Source organism: Paramisgurnus dabryanus, chromosome 24 (genome assembly GCF_030506205.2).
Source record: "Paramisgurnus dabryanus chromosome 24, PD_genome_1.1, whole genome shotgun sequence".
NCBI classification, from domain to species: Eukaryota; Metazoa; Chordata; class Actinopteri; order Cypriniformes; family Cobitidae; genus Paramisgurnus; species Paramisgurnus dabryanus.
Window position 1 is genome coordinate 26,030,591 of NC_133360.1, and position 20,927 is coordinate 26,051,517.

General features: G+C 37.3%; 1 protein-coding gene across 1 annotated transcript; it reads left to right on the forward strand.

Moving 5' to 3' along the window:
- Positions 1-3,241: 3,241 nt before the first annotated feature.
- Positions 3,242-20,077, forward strand: pdgfba (platelet-derived growth factor beta polypeptide a). The gene is made up of 7 exons (XM_065259663.1): positions 3,242-3,676; positions 9,945-10,041; positions 13,085-13,153; positions 15,783-15,976; positions 16,076-16,958; positions 18,642-18,762; positions 18,884-20,077. Exons 1-7 carry the CDS (start codon positions 3,608-3,610, stop codon positions 18,894-18,896), a joined length of 1,446 nt encoding a protein of 481 aa, XP_065115735.1. The 5' UTR covers positions 3,242-3,607; the 3' UTR covers positions 18,897-20,077.
- Positions 20,078-20,927: the final 850 nt, after the last annotated feature.

A 20,927-nucleotide genomic window follows, 5' to 3' on the forward strand; every position in this document is an offset into this window, starting at 1 on the left:
AGGACTTAACTGAGAATTGTGACACGCCAGGTCTGTCTCCTTTCCTCCCAGTAATACAGGATCCGCACAAGATAGACATTATAACATTTTGCATGTCACATATGACTAATATTTGCTCTTTAACATTATTTTCTTTTTTGCAATACTGTAACTAATCATTTACAGGGTGATTGAAATTACCGGATGACTATGAATAAGCATATGGTCACCTGAGGCCGAAGGTCACTCCTGGTTCAAGTTTGTCTCGTAATAAGTTTGGCATATTTTTTTGCATATTTTTTGCCTTTACACGGACCACCTGCAGTACCCTCACAGACCACTAGTGGTCCGCGGACCACAGTTTGGGAATGGCCGGTGTAGGGTATATACTGTAGTGCTCTCTCTCTCTCTGTGTTCCTCTCCGATCCGGAGCACAGGTGATCTAGCAGGTTTGCGACTCACAATAACGCGTGTCACGTCAGTTACTCACTGCATGTAGAGGGAAAGGTCAACGGGTTTATAAATAAACCCTCTAAAATGCTCAATCGCTCGTGTCACTTCCTGCAGCTGCGGCAGAGGAGGCCACCGTGACCTTTGACCTCACGGCGGAATCCGTAATGCACGATCCTCTCCGAAAGGCGTTGACACCCGCCGTACCTCACACATGAGAGAGACTTCACTGAGCTGTAGGAATCTTATGATTACTGTAGCAGATCTGGAGATGATATCATCTATATGAAATCATCTTTCAACTGGAAAACCCAAAACACAAAATCTTGTGAAATCACAGGAAATATTTGTTGATGCATTGCACTTTTAAGTTTCTCTATTATGCAATGTTTACACAAATAGCTTATGGGAACAATCCTCTAACTAATGTTGTTCCTTTGTTGTTCTGGTGAGTCATAGTCATAATAAAACATGTTACAAACACATACATGGTTTTTGCATATAAGAAATAAGGGCAGTTATGTGCATGCATAGACACATTTTACCCTGAATCCAATAAATTTTTGGATCAAATAAGGAAGGGTTCAACGGTATTTCATGCATTCTGCCTTATTAACACAGTTTAAGAGTTGTTTTCATCATGCTAAACACAGACAAAGTGTCAAAAAAACAGTCGCACGTGCGATAGAGTGTTTCTGTGTCTAATGCACTTCACCAGGGTTCGTACACGGGTACATCTTGCGTATCAAATAAATCTTTGATGTCCCCAGAGTACGTATGTGAAGAAGTTCTAGCTCAAAATATCATATAGATAATTTATTATAACATTTTTAAAATTGTCACTTTTTAGGTGTGAGCAAAATGTGCCGTTTTTGGGTGTGTCCTTTAAAATGCAAATGAGCTGATATCTGTATTAAATGGCCATGCTGTAGTTGGATTAAGGGGCGGTGTTATCCCCTTCTGCATCACAAGGGGAGCTACATTTCAATGACCTATTTTTTCACATGGTTGCAGAGAATAGTTTACCAAAAGTTACTGAGTTGTAGGGTTGTGACAATAAATCGGGCAAATGCGCGTTTTCTCAATGAATGAATTTGAATGAATTACGGAGAAATGCCGCCATATTCAAAAGCCAGAGGAGCCTTACGATTCAGAATCGATTCAGAATCAATTTTAGACAGGTATTTTTAATGGGAACGTGATGCATCGATGCACATCCCTACTGAGTTGATCTTTTACACATTTTCTAGCTTGCTAAAAGCACTGGGGACCCAATTATAGTACGTAAATGTGGAAAAAGTCAGATTTTCATGATATGTCCCCTTTAAGATTCTCATTTCTTCATGGCATAATTACAGATTTTTTTTATTAATTAAAGACACATTAAAGTACAAAAAAAGCATGCAATTATATATATAGTATTTGACAAATAATAATTTAATTAATTTGTTATTACAGTAATGTGAATGAATTCAATATCATAGCACAATAATATGTAAAGTTGCATTATGTATACATATTTGACAGTAAAAATAAAAAATGTAAATAGTATAATTTATTCATTTATACATTTGTATAATTTATTAATATTAGTTAATTATATAATTTGTTCATTTATACATTTAAATGTATAATTGTATACAATTAATAATTATTATATTATTAATATTATATAATATCAATTATAATAATCATGTTGACATTAATGTTATGTGAATAAATAAAAGTCAGTACCAGTGGCGGCTCGTGACTGCTCATCCGATCCGAGGGGTACAAATTCAAAATATGTGTTTGTTGCGGCATGTGCATCACGTGTTTTGTCAAAATAAGTGCCTGCTGCAGACGCATAAAAACCGTTGATGATAAAAGAGACGCTCACGTTCACAAAATACACACTCCCTTAACAGTAAACTCTGATTACGCATGAGATTATGCGAGTATCTGGCAACCGTGAGCATCTATTTTATCATAAACCCTTTAGCCGCGTTTTCACAAGACACGTGATGCACATAGGATCACTTGACGCGCCGAACACATATTTTAAAATTTATGAACCACACACATGACGGGCTACATACATGTTGTGACGAACTTTGCATCAAGTGCCCTCAAAAATAGAAGTCACCGGCCGCCACAAACAAAATACTATTATGTATAAAACATTTGACAATAATAATCATAAAAAAATTATATAATTTATTCTGTTTTGGAAATACATTCGAAAAAATATTGGGTTATTTTCAACCCAGCGTTGGGTCAAAAAGAGTCGAGGCCAGCCCGTCGGGTTGTAATTTAACATATACTTGGTTGTTTTAACCCAACATGCAACATTTTCTATGTTAATTCAACCATACGGCTGGCTTTTTGACCCAATGGGTTGAAAAAAACCTTTTTTTGTACTTAATGAATTAAAGTCAATATATATTTAACCACGGAAAAAATGATAAAAAGTTATATACAATAATGTATTATTTATTTTGGCATTACAGTAATGTGAACATTATGATCAGGATAAATACAAATATAAGATTGTCCACTTTAAAGTGATTTCACAGTTCACTGCTCTCAGTTTCCAGTAGTGGAACAAGACTGAACAGGTGGCTGTGGGAAAACGGAGTTTTTCCAAATAAAAGCAACTCTTTGAGAATCTCAGGTCATGTATGAGGAGACACCCTCATCATTCCTAATCACTTACCATATATGGAAACAGTAGCTCTGCCCTATAGGGGCGGAGAGCCAATCAAATAACGCGGGGGCGTGGTCTGTCTTTTAGTCTGAAGTCAGTGCGTGAACTGCAGCAGTGGGGCATTAAACCACCTGCGAAGCGCGCAGAAACTCGTGCCACTGCAATACTGCTGCATACTCAAGGAAAGTCGCATACTTGTGGAGCTTGGATCATTATGCACTGGTTATTTTTAAAATCAACACCGGACATATTTCGTTTGGATATATAAAGCGCATATTTTAAGCAGAAGAGTGGAGTTTTTGCCTTTCTTGTGAATTAAGTTAATAAAATGCGATTTTTAACGGAGCCGTAACAAGATTTTCACACTGGAGTTTAACGTGAATCTGCTGGAAGAAATTAAAGTCACCCCGGAATAAACTTCACCGCAGCTGAGTGCGCGCGCGAGCGAGCGTGCGTTTGACGTTGAGAGGGACAGTTGGATGTGCGCACGCGATGAGCTCGCGGCTTCTGCTGCTGGTGCTCGCGGCGCTCGCGGCGTGCCTGCGCTCCGGTCGCACGCAGGTAAGCCTCACCTGAGTGACGTCACGCATCTGATCGGCGCACGTTGCGTTTCATTTCTTTGACAATAGCTGCATTCACCGCTTTTTAATTTGTGGAGTGAAATTTAAGCATGTGTGATATAAGTGTAACAGATTGCTTCATAAGCATGCATGAGTGCATATTGGCCCCTGTGTGAAGGGCACTTAGGACCCTGATACAGTGACAGAGAAAATATACCGGGGTTGATGCTTAATCTGTATGTGAAGGTCCAGCAATGAGGTACAGCTTGTGTTGCCAACCTTAATGTGCCCTGGATTTGTTCCCAGGTACACCACTGCCAAAACACATCAGTCGGTCCAAGATCATCACTGTGTAAACCCAATTTGATACTGTATTATGCATTGCATTTATATGATAAAATAGCCTCGTGGGGTGTTTTAGGGGTCTTTTTTATTTATCAATAGTTAAGCTATAATAAGTTTTTTATTTTAAGATAATCAGAATTGCTGTTAACTTTGCAGAATGGTAATGTTTTTAACTGAGGTGGTTTGTGTATCAGTGCTAAAATCTAAAGTAATGGGTAGATCTTGCGTTCGCAGCGCAAGATGTCATGGGTTCGAAGCGAGGGAAAACATAGCCTACTGATAAAAAATGTATATCTTGCTTGTAATGCACTGTAGTCACTTTGGATAAAAACGTCTGCCAAGATGCGTAAATGTAAATGTAGACAAGGCGAGGCAAGTGTATTTATATAGCACACATGCAAAAGTAATTCAAAGTGCAATGAGATATGTAGTAAATAAAAGTAAAGTTGAAATCTCTTTAAAAGGGAATAATATTAATCGCAATTAGGGCTGCATAGCGATTAATCGCAACTAATTGTTTGCAGAATATAAATAAATAAATACATTTATATATATATATATATATATATATATATATATATATATATATATATATATATATATATATATATATATATATATATATATATATATATAATTATTTCACACAGTACACACACATATATGATGTAAACAAAAACGTTTATTCTGCAAACGATTATTTGCGATTAATCGTTATGCAGCCATTATCACAATGAAAGCTAAAGATGCAGGAAGTTAAAATAATATTAAAAGAAATGAAATGTCCTACACTGCAAAAAATTATTTTCAAGAAAAAAATTCTTAGTATTTTTGTCTTGTTTTCAGTAAAAATATATAAATTTAAAATAAGACCAAAAATATTAAATTTAAGTGATTTTGTGCATAAAACAAGCAAAAAATCTGCCAATGGGGTAAGCAAATTTTTCTTGAATTTTTCTTGAACTTAAACATGTTCCAGATTTTTTTGCTCACCCCATTGGCAGATTTGTTTGCTTGTTTTATGCACAAAATCACCTAAATTTGATATTTTTGGTCTAAAAACTAGACTTATTTTCTTGGGTCGTTTTACTCATTAAGAAAAAGCATCTTAATTTAAGAATGTTTAGATATTTTTACTGAAAACAAGACAAAAATACTAAGATTTTTTTTTCTTGAAAATAATTTTTTCCAGTGTATGTTTTTTAAAAGTGTATATAAGAAATAAAAAAAAGAAGTGCAGTCAGTATAGTGCAGTAAATGCACAGTTTAGAGTAAAAATAGCACTGCAAGACATTTAGAGAGAAAAATATTATTATCAAAAAATATGATTAATTATTTAATTATATTTGCATTAATATCTAGCTGGCGTAAAATATGATTCCTGCGATGTGCTGTACTCCATCTAAAACTAATTGAATGGCATTTTGCATTGGCAGGATCACCCATGCATCTTGATTCATGCATCAACTTATTCCCACTTATGCTCCCTGACCTTTGAGAGAAGGTCTATGGGCATCATCTGTTGGCCAGAGACACACATGCACACATAAGACCTAAATCCCCTTGTGAGGTTTTTGTAATCTGTTTTTTCAATATCACCATTACATCATCAACAAAACAAAAACAACAAAAAAACTATAGGTCAGCCCTCTTACGAGAGTTTAGAAGGTCGAATGAGATTTGAGTCTCTGATTGGTGCATCATAAATCTTGTGTTCAAGTTATATAACAGAGCGCAATAATCTAGGCGAGAAGGCACGGACGTGAGGATGGGATCACATAAGATGATTTGGCATGTGTCACGGCCCCGAGAGCTTAACTTTTTCTTTTAAAATGTTTTTCCAGGCATGACTCAGGAATCGAACAAAAGTTAATCCTAAAAGGAGACAATCAATGTGGATTGAATTAATGACTCAGTTTTCAAAACAGAAGGCCTATTGCACTTCCAAAAAGAAAAATTCTGTCATCATTTATTCATCCTACAGTACAGTATAGTCTCAGGTTTCAATCCTGTATGATTGGACACATGCGAGGACATTTTAAATCATGCATTGGTCAATCTTTTTCAATAAAAGTATAAATCTGACTCATCTTAACATAAAATGTAAAGGCCACTTATAAAATGCACTTTGTTTAAAGCATGACAGCTTTAGTTCCCATTCACTTTCTTTGTATGAAAACAAGTGGGTAGGACAATGCTGGGAATGCTTCTTTTGTGGTGCACAGATAAAAGAAAGACATTGAGAACAACACATGAAAGTAACAAAAGACAAAGAGTTAATTTTTAGGTGCACTATCCCTTTAAGTGATACATTCTGTACTTCTTTTCCATATAATAATTAATCTCCGTTATATAAGCAGCATGATTATCAAATCACAGTCAGCGTGGTCAGTGTGCTGCTTTGAATGAAATCCCTCTCTTTTTGTCCTTCTTTCAATACGTCTATCTATCCACCTGACGAAATGTATGCGCTTGTGCGTGCAGGTGTGTATAGGGTGTGTGCGTGCGTTTGTTTTCTGTCACGGTCATGCATACAGTGTTTCTTTATGTCTGGTTTCAAAGTTATGGCAGACTGCCATGTGGCTGCCCTCCGGGCTCTATTTCCCATGTGTGCGAGTATAGCAATCCAGGTCCATAATTATACCACATTCCCAATCTACTTTCACTCGGGATGAACTATTGGCATTCCTGTGGGCCCACGGGATTAAGCAAGAGCGTGTGGCAAATGGTAGTGATGTCATCTTAAGATAAGTGTTAGATGTGCACGCATGTATGCATTTGACAGTGTCATGATATACTAAGTGCACATTTGTTTAACACATAATAACTATCACACAACAAACGAAGATGCACAGGTGATCTTTAGTACACGTCCGTCTGTTTCATCTGCACATAAATGATAATTTTGGAGAATTTTGCCCTTTTTCCTATTTACTTCAGTTTTGTACCTTCAGTTACAGTATGTATATTCTGGGATGTGGTCCTGAAAAAAGATGCATAAAATATTCCACTAATAATTTTTTATAAAAATATTTTTAAAGTTTGCTGAAAAACATTTCAATGTCAACATAAGGTAGTTAAAATATTCTCTGTATATGCAGAATATATTCAATTTTTTCTACATGCGCCAAAGATTTGGAGGCCTCAAACTATCACATATGTATGGTGGAGCAAGGAAAAAGGTTGGGAACCATTGATTTAAATGTTTGACGCTAACCTCCACTACAGCGCCCCCTTTGTTAATACTTAAATACAAAACATAGTTGCATTTGCGCTTGGTCAACATTAAAGAGATAATTTGGCCAAAAATGAACATTTCCCCATGATTTACTTAGCCTGAAGCCACCCCAGTTACATGCTTTTTCATAAAAACACATATTGAAATGTCCTAACTCTTCCAATCGTCATAATACATTAATATGGGGTCCGCTCATTCAAGTCCAAAGAATGTGCATCTATCCTTCGCAAAAGTGATCCATACGGGCTCCAGGTGAAAAATAAAGGCCTTTTAGGGGTAATCGATGTGATTTTGTAAGAGAAATATACATATTTAAAACTTTACAAATGAAAATAAATAGCTTCTGATAATGCCGTCATCTAAAGGGGGTTGCACACCGGACGCTCAGTGGTGGCAGGTGGCGCATGTCCGCGGCACCCAGCTTTGACTCAGGAAGTTGCTCAAATCCCTGTCGCGCCACTCACATACAGTAGTTTAACATTAAATAACATCATATTTGTCCCAAACCATTAACTAATAACAGTTGTCCTAGACGCGACTCGATGCGGCGCTGAGCTCCGCGGCCGGTGTGCGACTCCCTTTAGACTCCTCCGCATTCAGGAGAGTATCAGTGTAGCGTACACACTTTTCATAGTGACATATGATGAATGCGGATCGTTGTTTTGCTCCAACCTCCGTGTATGAAAAGTGTGTACACTACTATGTCAAACCTGTGGGTGGTTGGTCATGTCAACATTTTTCTGATTATTGCTCAATGTCAATATTCTCAAAATAAGCAATATTGGCCAGCTATTTGCAATAATTGATATTGGTCTATATAAATAGCTCATTTGGTATAGCACTGATATGTGACGTAAAGGTCATGGATTCGTTCCCAAGGAAAGACGCATACAGAAAATAGATTGAGTATGTCGCTTTGGATAAAGGCCTCTGCCAAATGCGTAAATATAAACATATAATAAAAAAAATTAAATAATTCATAACAATTAATAATAACTGTGCTATTTTAAAATTAGTTGCGTTTTTTCAGGGTTGTCAAAAGATTAAGTACGCGATTAATCTCATACAAAATAAATGTTTGTGTTTGCATAATATATTTTTGTGTGCACTGTGTAATTATTAGGTGTATATATAAATACAGACATACATGTATACACAGTGTTTCCCACAGGATTTTGAGATACTGTGGCGGCGATGACGTCACACGCTGATTAGCATATATGTGACGTCATTGCGTCGTGTTTTACTCTTTGATCCGTCACATTATATTGCATTTTAACACAACTAGAATGCTATTTTACATAGTTTCTGTTCTGTTGTCTATAAAATGGTGACTAAACAGGACCCAGTAACGACCCACGACTCAGTAACTCTTTGTTTAATCCAATCAGCTCTCTCTTAAACTGCTGCTAAAACGCGACCTTATCTGAAAAAATCATCATACGTTTACATTGAGGCTGTACTGGTGTTGCTCTTCTCATCAGTGTTGTTGTGTTTTGAGCGCTTTTTTATTAGAAATACGAGTGGTATTTTATTGTATAGCGCAAACAATTTGTTGCAAATTCAGAAATGTGAGAGAATACACAGTTGCTGTTACTACAGAACACGTGCATGGGCATGCCGCATAATAGGTAGGGAGAGAGCTCGGACACAGACTCACATCAGAACGGGTATATGTGGGAAACATTATGCTAACCTTTTGTTAAGTCACTCTCATGATGAACTTAATCAGCCATCGACTTCTCTGTCAGTAACACCCGTGACTGTTGACGTTTACGCGAAAAAGAGAAACTACACGGAGGAACACGGAGTTAAATACTTTTCACTGTTATGTGAGAGAGGCGTGCAGGCTCAGCAAAGAGAGGGGAGGGGGCCGGGGGCGCGCGCTGTTGCGCTGCACACAACGAGAGAGGGAGGATGGAGGCGCGCTGAGCGCTCCCTGCAATGAATTAAGCGGTTTTAAATAGTAAAATTAAAATGTAAATGTGAATCATGAAAAATCTATTTGTGGCGGCCAGTGTTGATTCTGTGGCGGCCCGCCACAGATAAATGAATATATGGGAAACACTGACATATATATATATATATATATGCATGTAAATGTTTCTTAAATACATACATGCATGTGTGTGTATTAAAATATACAAAATGCGTACACACAGTGCACACACAAATATTTTGCAAAAACAAACTTTTATTTTGTATGTGATTAATCGCGATTAATCTTTTGACAGCCATAGATTTTTTTGTGTATGTATAAATTATATTGCGTAAGTTTAATAAAAAAGTTTTTTTTGATTGATTATTTTCTTGCGTTTTATTATTGAATTTATGTTTTATGTATTTGTTTTTCCGCTGTGTGCTTGCCACATGACATTGACCGCATCACACACAGTGACCTGATTCTGAGTAATGCAGCTTAATAAAGGACAGAGATAAAAAATAAACACATAGTCAAGCTCCCTCTCTCTTTGTCTCTCTCTCTCTCCACTAATCTTCTCCTTGTGCTGTGATCTTGTGTGTAAGTTCATAATGTTCACTAGTCGGTTATCTTCTATCTGTTATCAGTAAGCTGGCTAGACATGAAGAATTGCTATTGAAAGTTGGACAGGTGTGTTTATGTTTAGGTGACACTTGTAAGTTACTGGTGTTTTAAATCCTCTCTCTCTCTCGCTTTTTCTTTCAGGGAGACACTCTTCCTTTATCGCTGGTGGATGTAGTGTTGAACAGCCCAATCTCATCTGTAGATGATCTGAAAAGACTTCTGGACGTAGAATCCGTAGGTAAAGCAGATCCCAAACTAAAACACTCTTAAAATACATTTACAACATTGTAAATATCACCGGTTCGAGACCCAGAGAACGGCCACATACTGATAAAATACCTAACTTGGATAAAAGTGTCTGCCAAATCCATAAAAGCGTAATGGAAAAAAGATGATATTTGTATTTTAATGAATTAATTTTATGGATCAGTGACCCAGCTGTTGACCTACAAAAATGCCCACGGCCAATTATAAGAAATGTTAAACGTCCCATTTCAAGTTTAAAGGTCTACCTATTCTAAGTTACGACCTAAGATCTAACAATATACATAAAATGGTTAGTTCCAGTCCTTGATTCTGATTGGTCGATTGCTGTGTTTTATTTATGACCGATTTTGTGTATCACTGGGCAGCACCCTTAGCAATGTAAACACATGTGAAACATTCACTTTGGGCCTGTCCCAAAAGGCACACTCCGGACTTTGATGACATCAGGTGCAGACCCTTAACGCGAGTCCACGTGGGTGCACCAGAGTCGTATTTTGGGGACAGACTCGAGCGTCACTCCGGAAATAGGAAGAGAAGTTGCCCATCACTGTGAACTCCTCCAATCCGTCGTCTGATTGCTTTTTCGTATGGACTTCTGGGTTGGTAAAGTGTGTGAAGCCCGGGACACTCTACAGACTCGTAGATTAAGCAAGCACGCGCAATTTAGGGCCAAGAGACCGCATGATGTATTTTTCGCGCATACTCCAGATTGTACAATTGTACACGTAGGTCGTGCTTGGGCATACAGGAGAATGTAGTATGTAGCGTAGGAGATGCATTGCATTTTATCGCAATGCACATCTGTCGAATGTCTGTGTACACGTACGAGTCAAATAAACTATAATTTGGAACGCTGTGCGTTTGATCGTGCGCATACATTTGGGTACAGGTAAAACCCAGACTTTACTCTAGGCTTTATTGACGATACAGCTTCTCGTACCTTATTGCTTACATATAATCAATTTATATATATAGTCTATATAGGCTATTGAGTCCCATATAGGTACAGCTTTATTTCAAACCAGTAAATTTCTGGTCATCTATGGAATGTGTATATGGGAGTGGGTAGGTGAGGCAGAAAGGAGGGTCTGGAATGTAGTGTGTGTGTGTGTGCGCATGTATGTCAGTATTGGCAATATTTACATGAATGGGTTGTGTATAGCCCTAGACAGGCACAATAGCGTTGACCTTGAGCTCAATCCAGGTCTCAGTTTACAGACGGGACAAAAACACAAGGCTACGCTATTGTTCCCTAAACCGGAATCCTTTGTGTGTGTGTGTTTGTCCCTTTGACAATTGTGAGCATTTTAGCCATATAAGACCATGTTGGGACCATTAATACGTAGGACGACTGCCATACCCAGAATTTATAGTTTAAGGAGATCGCTAATATATGTAGAGTACAACATGGACCAGACCAACACAATCTCATGGCAAAACGTACCCATTTTGCGAGGTGGCTAATTCGTATCCCTACTAAAAAATCCAGCTAAGAACAGCATATAGCTGGTTTTAACTGGTTTAGGTAGCAGTAGTTGGTTTAAGCTGGTCCTCCCAGCCTGGCAAAGATGGTCAAGCTGGTGAGTCAGCTGGTTTTCCAGGCTGATCAGCTAAGTCCAGTTAGACCAGTTTAAAAAGTGCCCAAAACAATGCCAGACCATCTTAAAAAGTTACCAAAACACAGCTAGACCAGCTTAAAAGTGACCAAAACACAGCTAGACCAGCAAAAAAATGCCTACAACACATCTAGACCAGCTTTAAAAATGCCTAAAACACAGCTAGACCAGCTTAAAAAATGCCTAAAACACAGCTACACCAGCTTAAAGAGAGACCAAAACACAGCTAGACCACCTTAAAAGTGACCTAAACACAGCTAGACCAGCTTAAAAAATGCCTAAACACAGCTAGACCAGCTTAAAAAGTGAATAAAACAATGCCAGACCATCTTAAAAAGTGACCAAAACACAGCTAGACCAGCTTAAAAGTGACCAAAACACAGCTAGACCAGCTTAAAAAAATGCCTAAAACACAGCTAGACCAGCTTAAAAAGTGCCCGAAACACAGCTAGACCAGCTTAAAAGTGACTAAAACACAGCTAGACCAGCTTAAAAATGTCCGAAACACAGCTATACCAGCTTAAAAGTTACCGAAACACAGCTAGACCAGCTTAAAAAGTGCCCAAAACACAGCTAGACCAGCTGAAAAAGTGACTAAAACACAGCTAGACCAGCTTAAAAAGTTCCCAAAACACAGCTAGACTAGCATTTTCCCAAAAGATTAGGTTGACAGCCCTACTGAGCATAAGCTGGTTTTAGCTGGTCTCCCAGCTTGGTATTGGCTGGTTTTGCTGGTGTAGCAAGCTGGTCTAGCTGTGTTTTGGTCACTTTTTAAGCTGGTCTAGCTGTGTTTTGGTCAATTTTTAACTTGGTCTAGCTGTGTTTTGGTCACTCCCTGCTAAAAAACAAAACAAAACAATAGACACCATCACAGAAATTCTATTGGTTTTATTGGGAATTTTATTGGTTCTAATGGAATATGGCCCAAAACACACTACAGTGTGGTGGTTTTAATGGTAAAGAATTTTCTGTAATGGTTTTATTGTTTTTTTTTCAGCAGGGTTTTTAGGCTGGTCTAGTTGTGTTTTGGTCATTTTTAAGCTGGTCTAGCTGTGTTTTGGTCATTTTTAAGCTGGTCTAGCTGTGTTTTGGTCATTTTTAAGCTGGTCTAGCTGTGTTTTGGTCACTTTTTAAGCTGGTCTATGTGGACTGTGGCTGACCCACCAGCTTTGCCAGGCTGGGAGGACCGGCTTAAACCAGCTACTGCCACCTTAAACCAGCTAAAACCAGCTACCATGTCATGCTGGATTTTTCAGAGGACTTCATACTGTTAGTCAAAACGAAAGAAAGCTAAACTAAGCTTAATGATCATTAACTATTAAAACTTGATTGAATTCCAGACCCGACTGTCGAAATGACGTTTTGTCTTTTCTAATCATTCCTGCGCTTCTGTTTCAGAGGAAGATGACAAGCCAGAGATCCCGATTCACTTCAACGAAACGCACAGACGTTTTCCTAGAAGCCTCAGTAAGTCCGACCAATCCCATCTCTTCTTATCTCTTTTGTGTCTTTTTGTTTTTTTTAGCGAATTGAAAAGCGGATTATTTTGCGACAATTCTGGAAGCTCAATTTCGCAATGCTGTAGTGACTTTACCGTGTCTTTGTATGAGATATTTTGGATGGGTCTGGAATTGGCTGTTGTGTCTCTTTGATTGATTCTGTCTCCAGAGCAGAGTCCAGTCTAGCCGTGTGTCCTGAGGTCAACCTCACATTTCAGAGCTCAATTTTACCACCCACGCTGCTTTCGCATACAAGTGTGAACCTAAATGTTTTTTTCTCTCACTGAGCTCTCACTTTCAGTCAAGTGTGCCTCTGATCTGCGTACGCTACACACTTACAGCCTGACAGTGTTGAGAGGTTGAATTACAGCGTGTGTCTCTAGTAATGTTGGTCGGGTTTGTTTAAATCCTAGCAAGTGAATCGAGGCTTCTGCTGTGTGGGGTAGTACAATAAATATCTTAGAAGAGTGTGTTTATGTTTCGTTCAAGCACTTGACAGTGTGCCGTTTTAATGTTTTATGGGCTGTTAAAACCATTTTTTTTTTGTGTGTATCTGTAAGTGTAACAGGTTTTTTTGTGTGATTTTTAATATTCAAGCCATTTGTAGTAGATTCAGTGTAGGTTTAAACTACAACAATGTAAGGCCCTTTTCACACAGAGTTTACGGAAAATACACAGAAAATGCTTCCGGGATTTGTCTGGGATCGTTTGATTTAGATTTTCCGGAATCTGTGCGTGCATTCACACACATACTGTAAAAATCCCGTAAAGACACGTGATGTATTTAAAGTCCTGCACTTGGTAGTTTTTTCCACAGCGTCTAAAGTTTGCTAATTATCCGTGATTACTATTTCAAGAAACCACGCGAGTGTATTTTAATTTATGACAAGATCATAAGAAGCGCCTGATGTGTTGTTCTGTCATGCTGGTAAATTATGTCAGCTTCAGCGTGGATAGTGGATGAGCTCCCTGATCTATGCTTCAGTCCAGTTTGCAGACATTTGTCGTCATATATGTTGATCTCCGTTTAAATCCCTGTGTCAAAAAGCTGAACGATAACTTCTTTATATGGCAGGCCCCTTACTGCATTGTTTCTGTCTCTTGTTCACACAGAATGCTTTCCGTGAATGTTACAGCAATGTGGGTCCTTTTTACGGATGTTTTTTGTTCACACAGAAACTTCTTTGCCAATTTTATGGAAATTTTACGGAAAAAGTGTGAATGGTCTTTAAGATATCTTTTGCATTTAAAAAAAGTTTTCACATACAGACCACAACCTTGTAAAAATTATCCCATTTGCACAAATTCATAAAAAACACAAAAATTCTATAATATGCTTGCAAGGCCAGTGGTTGGCGGTGTTACCGTGGGTTCACACCAGCCGCGTTTGAGGCGCCAAATTCGCGTCTACCGCGTCTAGTTTGCCGCTAGAAGATTTTTAATTTACTCACTTCATTGAAAACCGAGCATGAAATTCTATTCATCGACACATTTACATGGAAATTCGTGTCATGGGAGGGGCTTCTACAACTCTGCTCGCTTCCTGTAATCACGTCACTACTAGAGCAAGCTCCTGATTGGTTAACGCGGCGCGTTTTCCGCCGAAGTTCAAATTTTTGTGTGTGTTTGAACATGTAATACGTATGCGCATGACATCGCCGCTTTCACAAATAAGCATTTTTGTACTTTACAAAGAGATGATAATGTTAGGGCTTTTAAAATTTCACTTCGAAACCCATTTCGAAAAAATTTCATGCCATTGTCAGGTAAAAGGAAGACCATTAACTCATTCCCCGCAGTTAATTTTTTTAAGTTGCCCTCCAGCATTTCTTGTGATTTTCACAAAAGTTTCACAAATTGCATTCCAGAAAAATTTTCTTCTAAAAATATATAAACATACAAATATATCAAATGAAGGAACAGACCATCTGCTTTCAAACAAACAATAAACAAACAAACAAAACGGGAAAAAAAACGTTTCATCCTATCTATATTTTTCTCGGCCTATAAACTCTTAAATATGGGTATTTTTCTTTTTTAAAAATAAAAAAAATGAGCAAAAAGCTAAAATAATTGAATTTTTGTGAATTAATTAGTTAAATATTAGATTCAGAATGATTATCAAAACAAACACGGAGTGTAAAATTAATGAATATTTTTTTTTTGCTTCAGGTTTTTTATAAATTTAGTGGATAATCGCAGTATTACAGATTAACATAAAAACTCATCAGTAACACGTTTTTTTTCATGCAAATGTTTTCTCGTAATTGACAAGATTACTCGTCAATGGCGGAAAAAAAGTAAAAAATGCAAAAAAGTTTAAATTTTTATGCAAAAATTTGTGTAAATGCATTCGGAGCATTGATTTGTTTGTTATGCATCCTGACCAGCCTGATACAATGTGGGGCAGGACAAAGTCAATTACTAGTGCAATATTTGAGTTACTTTTTCAAAAAAGTAATGCAAGTTACTTTTTTAGTTTAAGTAATTCGATTTAAAAAATATGTACTGAATTAAAGTAACCCTGATTAAAAGCAGTTGGTTATGCTATCGGTGGGTTATTAAAACTAACTGAATCCTCTGTGTTTCTCTTTTAGACGTTCAGGTGGCCCAGCCGGCGATGTGTAAGGTGAGGACGGAAGTAATGGAGGTCACCCGTGCAATGTTGGATACACGAAATGCCAACTTTCTGTTATGGCCTCTATGTGTGGAGGTACAGCGTTGTTCTGGCTGCTGCAACACACGCACGGTACAATGTGTACCAAGTGCCATACACACACGACATTTACAGGTATCCATATGCACATGTACAACAATTACTAGTGCAACGACCTCTTATTTCTGTGTTGAATTGTAAACATTATTTTGATTTCTCTTTTTATTTATTCAGATGACAAAAATTCAGTATATCAACCGACATCCAGTCTATGAAAAAGTTATCATACCTGTAGAGGACCATGTGACTTGTAGCTGTCAATCGCGTGTTTCTGCACACCCCCCGCGGCCCCAGACCACGCCCCTTCCTCCACCTCAGCACCACCCTAAAGTAACGCAGCCAAAAATCCAATCGAAAGAGGAGCTCCATCGCAATGATGAACTGAAGCATAATCAGAGACTCAATTTGGAGGACAAAGAAACTCCAGAACTTCAGTTGCAGTCCAAATATACGCTTTCACACACAGTGGGCACAATTGAACACACACTCACACACACACCAGTTTATGTAAATAAATTAGATATTCCCACTCGACAAACCACACTCGGAGTGCCACACATGATGAGCGATGAAACTCAAACAGAGGAACATCACGTAACATCCCAACATCATACGCATCCAGGCAGCGGAGACGACACGACGATAAAGATGCCCACTGTGGAACAGCCTCACCATGACGATCAACCACAGAAACAACGCAATGAAACGACGCCACAGCAGCCAATACGCAATCTTGCTCACGATTCCGTCCAATCGGGCCACAGCAGCCAATTAGATGGCTTGAGTCGCACTTACAGCCACGTTGAGGTTATCGGTCAATCCAGCGGTTTGTCCGAAGTGCCAAGTCATCACTCCAACCAATCAGAAGTTAGGAAACATCACCAACACCACCAACCAGAAGCCAAGAATCATCAGAAAGTGCCGCAAGAGGAGGAAATGGAGCGGCGTCAAGAAGAAACGCAGCATCATCTTCGTCATCAACATCACCAACACCACCATCATCATCATCACACAACACAAGGGTTCAGCCATCAACAGACCACCACACAACAAACAGGTAGGTGGCCTGTAGCTGCATTGCTTTTATATTTTGTATACTTTTTAGTGGACCATGAAGAGTGCACTGCAAAAAATGATTTTCAAGAAAAATATTCTTAGTATTTTTGTCTTGTTTTCAGTAAAAATATTCAAAAAAATCTTAAATTAAGATGCTTTTTCTTGATGAGCAAAATTACCCAAGAAAATAAGTCTAGTTTTTAGACCAAAAATATTAAATTTAAGTGATTTTGTGCATAAAACAAGCAAAAAAATGGGCCAATGGGTTAAGCAAATTTTTCTAGATTTTTTCTTGAATTTGGTGTTTAAGAAAAATTTTCACGCTTTTTTTGCTTACCCTATTGGCAGATTTTTTTGCTTGTTTTATGCACAAAATCACTTAAATTTGATATTTTTGGTCTAAAAACTAGACTTATTTTCTTGGAATATTTTGGTCATCAAGAAAAAAACATCTTTGTTTAAGAATTTTTAGATTTTTTACTGAAAACAAGACAAAAATACTAAGTAAGAAAGTCATTTTTTGCAGTGTGGTAGTGACATCAGCACACAAGTATCCAAAAGTACACAGCAAAAAATGATTTTCAAGAAAAAAATTCTTAGTATTTTTGTCTTGTTTTCAGTAAAAATATCTAAATATTCTTAAATTAAGATGCTTTTTCTTGATGAGCAAAATGACCCAAGAAAATAAGCCTAGTTTTTAGACCAAAAATATCAAATTTAAGTGATTTTGTGCATAAAACAGGCAAAAAAATATGCCAATGGGGTAAACAAAAAAAATCTTGAACATTTTTCTTAAACACTAAATTCAAGAAAAATTCAAGAACAATTTGCTCACCCCATTGGCAGATTTGTTTTTGCTTGTTTTAAGCAATTTTTTCTAGAATATTTCTTGAATTTAGTGTTTAAGAAAAAAATTTCAAGATTTTTTTGCTAACCCCATTGAAGTATCCAAAAGTACACTGCAAAAAAATTTTTAGTACTTTTGTCTTGTTTTCAGTAAAAATATCTAAAAATTCTTAAATGAAGATGCTTTTTTTCCTGATGAGCAAAACGACCCAAGAAAACAAGTCTAGTTTTTAGACCAAAAATATCAAATTTAAGTAATTTTGTGCTTAAAACAATCAAAAAAATCTGCCAAAAAAAATCTTGAACATTTTTCTTAAACACTAAATTCAAGAAAAATTAGCTTACCCCATTGGCAGATTTGTTTTTGCTTGATTTAAGCAATTTTTTCTTGAATTTTTCTTGAATTTAGTGTTTAAGAAAAATGTTCAAGATTTTTTTGCTCACCCCATTGGCAGATGTTTTTGCATGTTATATGCACAAAATCACTTAATTTGATATTTTTTGTTTTAAAACTAGACTTATTTTCTTGGGTTGTTTTGCTCATCAAGAAAAAGTATCTTCATTTAAGAATTTTTAGATATTTTTTACTGAAAACAAGACAAAAATACTAAGAAACTTTTTTCTTGAAAATCATTTTTTGCAGTGTATGCTAAACAGGGTAACAGTGTGCGCACACATTGAATTGTAATTACAGTACAAACTTACTTCCTGTTATTCTTCGCAGTTTTTTAACGTCAGCGGTCGCTAATCAAATTATAAGGTCGACAAAAAAGTGATGCTGAGATATTTTTTCCACACTTAATGGCACATAAATTCTGTTTTCTTTATTATCTCGTAGTGACGAAAGCCCCTCTGACCAAAGCTTCGGCACCGCAGAATCCGCCACCTCTTCAGGCTCCGCGGAAGCGGCGACGGAAACATCGGAGGATGAGCAAGGCCTCCATGAGAGCAATGATAATGTAATGTACAGGCTTTTTGCCCAAGTAATCATTACACGCTGCAGCTTTAAGCCAAAAATGTCATTTTATAGTCAAATCCTATTAAATATCTAATCAGATTTCGTCCTTCATCCCCTATTAGGGTAATGTCCTGAAGAAGGCCATGTTTCTGAACCGCTGCCAAAGTCCGAGGAGAAACCACAAAGCTGGGCGGAGACGCACAGGATATAATGGAGACGCACTGGAAATATCTTTTTATAATAACTGGAAACGTCTTTGATCTTTGCCAAATAAGCTCCTACGAACTACATTTCCCATCAGTCATTGCAGTCGTTGGTCTCTGCACTATGAGAGCTGTCTAAACTCAGGATTTCCCGTGAGCATGGACTTAAAAGGGATTCCAAAAGGAGACCGTATTTAAAATTAAAGTCGGCCAATGCGCATCATTCAACATATAAAACGGCCAAATGCTGTGCAATATTGACTCAATCGTCAAAGTGGCATGGATGCCGCTTTTGATACAAACCCACTGTGGGCCAGGTTGGAAAAAGCCTGTGGACTGTTACTCACTTGAGGAACTACTGAAATAGCAACTTGAAGTTGCGAAAAAGAAGTTAAAACTGGAATACGTAACTGGAAGTGAGGAGTTCGGACTCTCGAAGAGCAGGAGATATGAAGCTCAGGACTTTTAGAGTATGAAATGCAAAACATAACTATTACAAATGCATCGCAAACGTATAATCTGTACATTTTCGAGCTTATCAAATACCAAGATATCAGCTGGCTAGATATGAAACTTGGATAAATTAAAGCACTTACAAAATAGTACCATGCATTTTTGGACATGGCACCATGGTAATACGATGTATATGCTATGGTAAATTAATATATGTTAATCAGTGGTACCGTCACAGTACTTTGTTGTAAGAGACAACCATATCTTGGACAATATTTATTTGGTGCAGAAACACTGGATTATCATACACTGGATTATCAAATGTGCATGGTCAAATAGGATCTAAATCAAGATTAAAATAAAATGATTGTGTATAGACGTTACCGTGAAATACTCCCATCCTGTAGGGGGCAGTATGAAGTGCTCTGTCACTGACATTTTATGCCTGCCGTCTGTGCATTCAGCTGCTTTTGAAATCCTGTAAAGCTATAAAATAACTGTTGTAAATGATGCATTTCTTTCTGGCTCGTAACTTATTTATGAAAGGTAGATGCTCTGCCCATCTGCTTCCGAGAGTAATTAAATAATTATTTGTTTTAATGAGAATTATTGTTAATGTTATAATGCTATTTTAATATAAATATAAAAGTGATAAATTCATCATTGCTGTTTTTATTGTTTCTTTTTTTATAAGTTCATTTAAGTATCTTTCTGAAATTCGCAATTTTTTACAAGGTGGCTGATTCGTATAAAAAAGCAAAACGCGAAATTTTTCGTATAAGTCTGACGAAATGAATGCGAATGAATGGAAATCAATGAACTGAAAAGCCTACTGTAGCCACTAGTGCGAAAGCTCATACTTAAAGGAAAACACCACCGTTTTTCAATATTTTACTATGTCCTTACCTCAACTTAAACTAAATAATACATCGCTATCTTTATTCAATGTGTGCACTTAATCTTTGTACAGCGCATCATGAAGGTGTTAGCATTTAGCCTAGCCCCATTCATTTCTTAGGATCCAAATGGAGGAATTTAGAAGCCACCAACACTTCCATGTTTTCCCTATGTTACATGAGTAGTTACACGAGTAAGCACAAAATAAGGCGATTTTTTAAGCAGATAAAAAATGAGAACTATATTGTATTGCAGAAGAGCACTTAGTTTGCAGCACTTCAACCTAAGGCTCAGTAATATTGACGGAAGTTTGAGCGATAGGGGGAGTAGTCAGGAGTGATGATGTTATTGCGAGTAGTCAGGAGTGATGATGTTATTGCATGCCGAGGTCGAAGTGCTACAAACTAAGTGCTCCTCCGCCATACAAAATAGTTCTCATTTTTATGTGCTTGAAAAATCGCCATGTTTTATTTTGTGCCACCATACTTACTCGTGAAACTACTCTTTGAATAAAAAAAAACATGGAAGTGTTTGGTGGGTTCAAAATTCATCCCTGTTTGGATCCTAATGGTGCGTTCAGACCAGCCGCGGTAGAGGCGCCAAGCACGAGTGA

What these genes read in the sequence shown, in the direction of transcription:
- pdgfba (XM_065259663.1), top strand. Translation starts at nt 3,608, where the DNA reads ATGAGCTCGCGGCTTCTGCTGCTGGTGCTCGCGGCGCTCGCGGCGTGC. An exon ending in ACGTTTTCCTAGAAGCCTCA is followed by an intron (nt 13,154 to 15,782) that starts GTAAGTCCGACC and finishes TTTCTCTTTTAG; the next exon opens with ACGTTCAGGTGGCCCAGCCG. An exon ending in GACCACCACACAACAAACAG is followed by an intron (nt 16,959 to 18,641) that starts GTAGGTGGCCTG and finishes ATTATCTCGTAG; the next exon opens with TGACGAAAGCCCCTCTGACC.